The sequence below is a fragment of the Chiloscyllium plagiosum genome, chromosome 17, assembly GCF_004010195.1.
Source record: "Chiloscyllium plagiosum isolate BGI_BamShark_2017 chromosome 17, ASM401019v2, whole genome shotgun sequence".
Taxonomy (NCBI): domain Eukaryota; kingdom Metazoa; phylum Chordata; class Chondrichthyes; order Orectolobiformes; family Hemiscylliidae; genus Chiloscyllium; species Chiloscyllium plagiosum.
Window position 1 is genome coordinate 1,354,472 of NC_057726.1, and position 9,431 is coordinate 1,363,902.

At 43.6% G+C, this 9,431-nt stretch overlaps 1 protein-coding gene across 1 annotated transcript in view; it reads left to right on the plus strand.

Annotated features, from left to right (window-relative positions):
• Positions 1-9,431, plus strand: part of LOC122558705 (protein CBFA2T3-like) — an 86,955-nt gene that overhangs the window by 40,832 nt on the left and 36,692 nt on the right. The window contains exon 6 of the mRNA XM_043707497.1: positions 1,594-1,742. Within this exon, the coding sequence (XP_043563432.1) occupies positions 1,594-1,742 (149 nt within the window). The remainder of the gene's footprint in view (positions 1-1,593; positions 1,743-9,431) is intronic.

Here is a 9,431-nt window from a genome sequence, read left to right on the forward strand (position 1 = left end):
CTTTGGTGAATTTCTGCAGTGCATCCTACAGATAGTACACACTGCTGCTACTGAGTGTTGGTGGAGGAGGGAGTGGATGCTTGTGGGTGTGGTGCCAATCAAGCAGGCTGCTTTGTCCTGGATGGTGTAAAGCTCTTTGAGTGTGTTGGAGCTGCACCCATCCAGGCAAGTGGGGAGTATCCCATCACACTCCTGACTTGAGCCTTGTAGATCGTGGACAGACTTTGGGGAATCAGGAGGTGATTTCTCACTGCAGTATCCCTAGCCTCTGACCCACTATCATAGCCATTATGTTTATATGGCATTCCAGTTTGAGTTTCAGCTCAGTGGTAACTCCCAGAATATTGATAGTGGGGTATTCAGTGATGGTAACACTATTGAATATCAAGGGGAGGTAGTTAGATGGTCTCTTATTAGAGAATGTCATTACCTGGTATTTATGTAATACAAATATTACTTGCCAATTGTCAGCCAAAACCTGAATATTGTCCAGATCTTGCTGCATTTGGACATTAAATGGTTCAGTATCTGAGGAGTTGTGAATGGTGCTGAACATTGTGCAATCATTGCAGGAGAATCGAAGTTTCGGGCATGAACCCTTCTTCAGGAATGAGGAAAGGACACACTTTCCTCATTCCTGAAGAGGGGCTCATGTCCGAAACATCGATTCTCCTGCTCCTTGGATGCTGCCTGACCTGCTACGCTTTTTCGGCAAAACATTTTCAGCTCTGATCTCCAGCATCTTCAGTCCTCACTTTCTCCTCGAAGATTGTGCAATCATTGGCGAACATTCCCCACTTCTGACCTTATGATAGAGGGAAGGGAGCTATCTGAACATTACAACCTTTGGGGTCTTGCTTGCTAAGCTCCTACTAACTCCCTAACTTCAGACAGCAGGAACACATCCCTCTTGTCTGTGTATGTTATTGGTTCCAATGTTCATCCTCCCACTCTGACAGCTCTACAACTCTTCAATTCTAGTTTTCCATCGCAACTAACAGTGATACTTTAGGCTCGCTTTTAATTAAGATTTTAGTGAACTTAAATTACATCATCTGCTCTGGTAAGAATTGAACCCATACCCCCAAGTGATTAGGCTAGCTCTTTGGATTATTAGCCCAGTGACACCATCACTTCCTCTCAAACAGTACACACTTCAAGAAGATAGCTCACCACCACCTTCTCAAGGACAGTTGTGAATGGGTACAAATGCAGCCAGCAACACCCACATTCCATGAAAGCACTTTTTAAAACTCTGACAGCAGCTTATCAGTCAGTAATTACTCAGACTCTCTGTCACCAGCATGCCCTTTGGTTTGTTCCCTAGCCACTGTCTCTACCCTTCTCTGTGGCCATGTATTCTGTCTGAACCAAACTGTTCCAAACACTAATATTTTATTTGATCCTGAGCTGTGCCTTGGACCCCTCTACATTACAAAAATGGTGCACTGCTCCAAACAGTGATATTGGTCAGATACAGCCCATATGCTGGTGCCACGTCTGATGTGGGTAATGACTGAAAGCCTGGAGGTTTGTGAAACTTGTGGTGTCCAGTGTTTGGTCAGTGAGCCTGGGCTTGGTTTGTGCTTACAGGCAGGCTGCACTCTGGTTACCAACCTTCGCTAATGTTGGTGTTTTATGTCATTGCAGCTCCAAGAGTACACAGATCCCAACAAGAAGAAGTAATTGATCATCGCTTGACAGACAGGGAGTGGGCAGAGGAATGGAAGAACCTGGATAATGTAGGTGTGCGTAGATTACACATATTGTTGAGCTAGAGGTAACCTTGGGTGAGTTTGCTCTACAATGAGCTGAAGCAGAGAGCTGGCTGTTGAGTAATTTTAATCATTTTTGTTTTCCTCACTGTCTCTCCTGGAGAAATTGATTCAGGCTGAGAATGTTTCCAAAGACCCTTGGATACAGGATGCTGATTGTCCTCTGGAATCTCACCTCAGTGCCTCGTTTAAAGATCCTAATCTGGACAGTGTTGGGGATAGTGTAGGATCTGTTCGTATCCAGCTCTATCTACTTCACTGCCTCTCTCAAATAGTTGACTCTATATCTTTTCAGATGGTTTGTTGGGTACACAGCACCAGGTGAGCCAATTTCCTCATTAAATATTGGAAAAACCAAAGCCATAGTCTTTCTTCCCAGCCACAAATGCTGATCCCGAGTTACCAGGTTCAGCTCACTCTCCAACCACCACCTCAGGTAAACTGGTTAGTTTGTCACCTGGATGCCCTGCCAATATATCATCAACATATGATACTTACTTACATCTCTGCAATATCACCCCTACCTCAATCTTTCTTCCATCTAATTTCATTCACATTAGATCTTCAGACTCAACTAGTCCAATGCTCTCCCTGCTCAATTACATTACCCAACATACTCTATTACAGAATCAGAACAGTACAGAGAAAGGTCATAGAGCCCACAGTTTGTTTTGGCTCTCTAAGTGAGCAATTCGCTCAGTGTCACTCTCCTGCCTTCTTGCTGCAAGTCTCCTCCACCTTCCTTTTCAGAAACAAAAATAAGTTGCTGGAAAAGCTCAGCAGGTCTGGCAGCGTCTGTGGAGAGAAATCAGAGTTAACGTTTCGGGTCTGGTGACCCTTACTCAGAACTTCCTTTTCAGATAACAGTCTACTTGCCTTCTGAATGTTTCAATTGAACTTATACCAAACTAGTCAGATTCCATCCTGTAACCATCTGCTACATGAAAAAAAAGCTTATTCTCACATTGTTTCTGCTTCTTTTCTTAATTACTTTAAATCTCTGCACTCTTAAAAAAATCATTACTGCAAATGCTGGAGTCTGAAATAAAAACAGAAAATACTGGAAAAGTTAGTGGTCTGGCAGCATCTGTGGAGAGGGGAACAGAGTTGTGTTTCGAGTCCAGTATTCCTCCTTCTGGAAAAGCTGAAAATGGGGATGAGGAATGAGTGAAAATGGATTTGTTCTGCTGAAGGCAGCTATCTGATGACAGGGTCTGGTGTATGGGGGTCAGTAAAGGACTTGGAAGAAGATGCTGAGGTCCAAACCTTGTTGAATTCAGTATTGAGACCTGAAGGCTGCAGGCTTCCCGAGCAGTAAGATGCTGTTCTTCCAGCTCTGAAGAGTCATACTGAACCCAAAATGTTAACGCCGTTTCTCTCTCCACATGTGTTGCTGGACCTGCTGAGCTTCTTCAGCAATATTGGTTTTTGTACCTACTTCCTCCAATCCATCTCCATAACTACAGTTCCTCATCCCTCGAATCATTCTCATAAATCTCTTCCACACTGTCTCCAACATCTTCACATCTTTCCTGAATTGCAATGCCCAGGACTGGAAGCAGTACTCCAGCTGAGCTTGAACCAATATTTCATATCAATTCAATACAGCCTCCTTCCTCAAGTATCCCATGCCCCTATTAATAATACCTGGATATTGTATGTTTTACACAATGCTCTCATAGCCTTTCCTGCTATACACAGTGAAATATGTGCTTAGACACACAGGTTCTTCTGCTCCTGCACAGGAGAATTTAGCATTTTACCCTTTACATTAACTTGCCTCTCCACATTCTTCCTACTTACATAAACCTTATGTATGAACGTACAAATTAGGAACATTTCTTCACATTGAACTTAATCTGTCATCTGCTCTGTGATTGAGCAACCTGTCTATGTCCTCTTCAAGTTCTACACTGTTCTCTCATAGTTCACAATGCTCCCGGGTTTCACATTGCCCAAAATTGTTACCTTTACATAAAGGTCTAGGTTATTGATCTATCAGGAGAAGCAGGAGTTCCAACAATGCCCCCGTAAAAGCTTGATTCTACACCTTCAGTCGGCCTAAACGACAATCATTAACCATTATTCTATTTCTTGTCACTCAGCCAATTCTTTATCCATATTGCTACTGTCTCTTTTAATCTATAAATTCTAATTTTGCTCACTGTGGCATTGTATCAAATGCCAATTGGAAGTCTATGCACACCACGTCAAATGCATTGCTTATCAATATTCTCTGCTACCTCTTCAAAAAAATCCAGGAAGTTAAATATGATGCTTTTCATAAGAAGTTAAATGTGATGCTTTTTTGTAAAAAATCAGCGCTACTTTTTGCTAACTAATCCACATTTTGTGTTGATGATTGTTTCAAGAAGTTTCTGCACCAGTAAGGTTAAAGTGCCTGACCTGGTGTTATTGCCCTTACTTGATCCTGGTCTTTATGATAGCTGCATTATATTTCTAATTGACAATCTGTGCCTGTACGTCAACCCATTTACCATATTCAATGCACTCACATAGATGCCTTGATTCACCTTGATTTAGACTTTATTATTTGTCCTTTGTTCTGACCCACCTGCTAAATTACTATCTCATTTCCTGAGCTATCTATCTCACCCAGTATTCCGTACATCATGGTATTTCTCTTTGATATCATCATTAGGTTTCCACTCCCCTGTAGGTTCATTAAAACCCTCTGCAACAGCACAAACAAAACACTCCGCAAGGAACTCAGTCCCTGCTCAGTTTAGGTGCAATCCTCCAGGCTGTATATGTCCCATATTCCCCAGATTCAGTCCCAATGTCCCAAAGATTTAAAGCCCTCCCTTCTGCATCATATTTAGTCAGGCATTTGTTTGCTTGAGTCTTCTATTTCTGTATTTGTTTGTGCGTGATACTGGGAGTAATCTGGAGATTATAGCTTTTGCTTGCTATTTTCCTATCTGTCTCCTGTAATTCTGTGCATAGGACCACATTCCTCTTTTTGCCTGTGTTGTTCATCCTGATGTGGACCACCACCATTGGCTGTTCATCACCCCCTCCTCCTCAGGATGCTTTTCAGCCGCTAAGAAATACCATTGATCCTGTCACCAGGGAGACAACATACCATCCTGGAGTCATGAATATAGGTGCAGGTAGACCTGCCTATCGTCACTTCTTGCTATTGATCCCTCTCCAGTGAGCAGAACTCAATACAGCTGGAATATGGGAGTGTGTTACCAGCCTGTCCTTTATGATAGCAGTCACCATTCATTTTCTTTAAGCTGTAGGGTGACCATATCCATAAATATTAATTTCACTCTTGGCCTGACAAATACACTGTAGTGATGCCAGCTCAAGTTCCACCACACAAAGCTCCACTTCCTACAGCTGACAACGCTTCCTATACCCAAATGGTTATGTAAAGCCCTATTGAGTTCCCATGCAAATCGGAATCTGCACAAGTGAGATCGCAGCCCTGTCATTTATTAACTTTTTAACTAAGTGTATTATTGTTAATAAACTTTACTAAATACTAATAAACTACTCTTATCCAAAAAAGGAAGGAGACAAAAACACACAACGAAGAACAATTAACTTCATATTTGTTGGGACACTGTCTACTGGGAAGGTTGTAATAGCAGAACAATAGGTAATACATAGTATAATCGAGCAGAGTCACCATGGCTTCATGAAGGGAAAATCACGCCTGACAAATTTAATCGGATTTTTTGAGGCCGTAAGAAACAAGTAGATAAAGGTGAACCGGTAAATGTAAGATATTTAGATTCCCAAAAGGCATTTGACACGGTACTATTGTAAAGCTACTTGAGATAAAACCTTTTGGTGTTGGAGGCAGCATAGAGGATTGGCTAACTAATAGAAGACAAGAAGTTAGGATAGGAGGAGGTTTCAGGCGGCACCCTATAACTAGTGAGGTGCCACAGGGATCAGTGCTGGGGTCCCAATTATTTACAAGGTATGTTAATGACTCAATGAGGGAAGTGAATATAATAAAGCAAAGCTTGTGGATGACACGGAGAGGTAAAAAGGAAAGTTGTGAGTATGACTGTGTCAGCAGATAGGGTTATGGACAGGTTAGGTGAATGGACAAGGATATGACCAGTGGGAAAATGTATGAGGGTGGTATGTGTATGGAATAAGCTGCTACAGGAAGTGGTGGAAGCTGGTACAATTACAACATTTAAAAGGCATATGGATGGGTATATGAATAGGAAGGGTTCGGAGGGATATTGGCCGGGAGCTGGCAGGCGGGACTAGATTGGGTTGGGATATCTGGTCGGCATGGACGGGTTGGACCGAAGGGTCTGTTTCCATGCTGTACATCTCTATGACTCTATGACTCTACTGCTTTTAATAAACCATACCAACATCACAAATACTTAGTTCATCTTATTTGTTAACATTACTTAAATCACACAACACCAGGTTATAGTCCAACAGGTTTATTTGGAAGCACTAGCTTTCAGAGCGCTGCTCCATCAGGTGGTTGTAGAGTATAAGATCGTAAGACACAGAATTTATAGCAAAAGTTTACAGCGTGATGTAACTGAAATTCTATATTGAAAAAGACCTGGCTTGTTTGTTAAGTCCGTCATCGTTTAGAATGACCATGTTGGTTTCAGTTCTTTCATATATAAATCCCAGAACTTTTTTAAAGTTACATCCTCAAGTGAACTTTAACAATAGGTTCCTGTCAGCCCAGATAATACACTGAAGGTGTGAGGTGCCGTGTGTGAGGCTCTAGATTAGAGCGGTGCTGGAAAAGCACAGCAGTTCAGGCAGCATCCGAGGAGCAGGAAAATCGATGTTTCGTGCAAAAGCCCTTCATCAGAAAGGGCTTTTGCCTGAAACGCTGATTTTCCTGCTCCTCGGATGCTGCCTGAATTGGTGTGCTTTTCCAGCACCACCTTTAATCTAGAATCTGGTTTCCAGCATCTGCAGTCCTTGTTTTTACCCTGTTTTTGCCCTGTGTGAGGCTGTCTGTGCCCCAATGTTCAGACTGATTCTAATCAAAAAAACAGATTTACAGAATTTTACATGGATTTAAGCAGTTTTTGAGCAAAATAAAATGTAATTCTGCAAGTACAAATTCACACCACAAACTTATTTGTGTGTGTGAGTGTGAGAGTGTGTGTATGTGTATGAGTGTGAGTGTAAAGGGGTATAGGTCTGTGAGAGGGTGCATGTGTGAATGTGAGTGTGGGAATGTATGTATGGGCGTGTGAGAGAGAGAGAGCTTATGAGAGAGAATGTATGTGTGTGTGTGTGTGTGGTACAATGGGGTCACCTGTAGTGTGACAGTGTGTGTGTATGTGTGGTGCAATGGGGTCACCTGTAGTGTGACAGTGTGTGTGTATGTGTGGTGCAATGGGGTCACCTGTAGTGTGACAGTGTGTGTGTATGTGTGGTGCAATGGGGTCACCTGTAGTGTGACATGAACCCAAGGTCCCGGTTGGGGCCATGCCAATGGGTACCGAACCTGGCTCTCAGCCTCTGCTTGGCCATTCTGCGTTGTTGTCTGTCCCAAAGTCCGCCTTGGAGAGTGGTCACCTGAAGTTCTGAGGTTGAATGTCCTGGACTGCTGAAGTGGGAGGGAACACTCCTGCCTGGTGATTGTTGCATGGTGTACTTTCTCATGCTGTGCCTTACAGGTCTGTAATTGATAGCATTAAGCAGGACAAATGATGGGTCATGTTTGCCGCGTGTGGAGTTTCTGGATGCCAGTTTGGACTAGAACTAACAAGAGTGCAGCAAGTATTTGACTTTTGAGAGCCTTTGGCTAAGGTTTGAGTTGGAAGTTGAACTACAGATACTGCAGTATAACAGAGAAAGGATAAATTCCCTGGATTCTTGGTATCAGGAAGTAATCCCAGCTCTTAAGGTAAGGTGAACTCATTTCTTCAGTGGCCCAGGATGGTCACATATGACTGTGAGTGAGGCAGGGAAGGGGACAGAGTGGGTAGGAGGGCTGGAACCTCTGCCTTTACAATTGTCCAACAGGTTGAAAGTTCTTTCAGCTTCTCTGGCTACAGGGGAGATGAGCTAACTGACTGCAGCACTGTAGCTACAGGGAGCCTTCAACAGGATAAATAGAAATGTAGCAGTAAAGGACAGTATAGTGGGCGGATTGACATCAGAGAGCACAAGGCCAGATGGCTGTGTTGCTTATCGATGCCAAGGCTTGGGAGATCTGCTGGCTGGTGAGTGGGAAGGAAAGGATCTCGTCATTGTGGTGCATGTAGATACCAGTGACATGAGCGAGACAAAGGAGGAGGTTCAGTATAGTCAGTATGAGGAACTAGATGCCAAAGGAGAACCATAATTTCTGGGTGATTACCTGAGACGTGTACAAATTTGCAGAGGGCAAGTCAGATTAGAGAGATGAATACATCACTGAAAGCCTGGTGTGTGAGATGTGAGTTCCTGTTTGTAGTGCACTGACCCCCAGTGGGATCTATACCAATGGGTTGACCTTCACCTGAACCAGGGGCTGCTGTTCCTGCAAACTACATGCTGGGAAGTAAAGAGGATTTTAAACTAAATGGTGGTGTCATGGGATCAAATTTGGGAATTTTAAAAAATTCATTCATGGGACATGGGCGTCGCTGACTGGGCCCAGCATTTATTGCCCATCCCTAGTTGCCTAGGGAGGGCATTACAGAATTCTGACCCAGTGACAGTGAATGAGCAGCGATATATTTCCAAGTCAGGATGGTGAGTGGCTTGGAGGGGAACTTGCAGGGGTTGCTGTTCCCTTTTATCTGCTGCCCTTGTCCTTCTAGATGGAAGTGGATGTGTGTTTGGAAGGTGCTGTCTAAGGATCTTTGGAAATTTCCAGATTGCGTCTTGTAGATAGTACACACTGCTACTACTGAGCAGGAGTGGATGCATGTGGATGTAATGCCAATCAAGCAGGCTGCTTTCTCCTGGAAGGTATCAAGCTTCTCGCGTGTTGTTGGGCATTTACCCATCACCCAGCAAGTAGGGAGTATTCCATCATACTCCTGACTTGTGCCTTGTAGATGGTGGGACAGGTCCTGGGTAGTGAAGTGGTGAGTTACCCATCTGGTTTACTAATGACCTTCAGGGAGGAAATTCTGCCATCCTTACCCAATCTAGCCTACATGTGACTCCAGGCCCTCAGCAAGGTGACTGACTCTCAACTGTCTTATGAATGGTCGAGCAGGCACTCAGTCGTACCAATTGCTACAAGTCGGGATATATCCAAGGTTACTACGGGAATTGAGGGAAGAGATTGCTACGCCTTTGGCGATGATCGTTGCATCCTCACTGTCCACTGGAGTTGTGCCAGATGATTGGAGGGTGGCAAATGTTATTCCCTTGTTCAAGAAAGGGAGCAGGGATATTCCTGAGAATTATAAGCCAGTCAGTCTTATGTCGGTTTGTAATTTTTATTAATGACTTGGAAGAGGGAGTCGAAGGGTGGGTCAGTAAATTTGCAGATGATACGAAGATTGGTGGAGTTATGGATAGTGAGGAGGGCTGTTGTCGGCTGCAAAGGGACTTAGATATGATGCAGAGCTGGGCTGAGGAGTGGCAGATGGAGTTCAACCCTGCCAAGTGTGAGGTTGTCCATTTTGGAAAGACAAATAAGAATGCGGAATACAGGGTTAACGGTAGGATTCTTAGTGA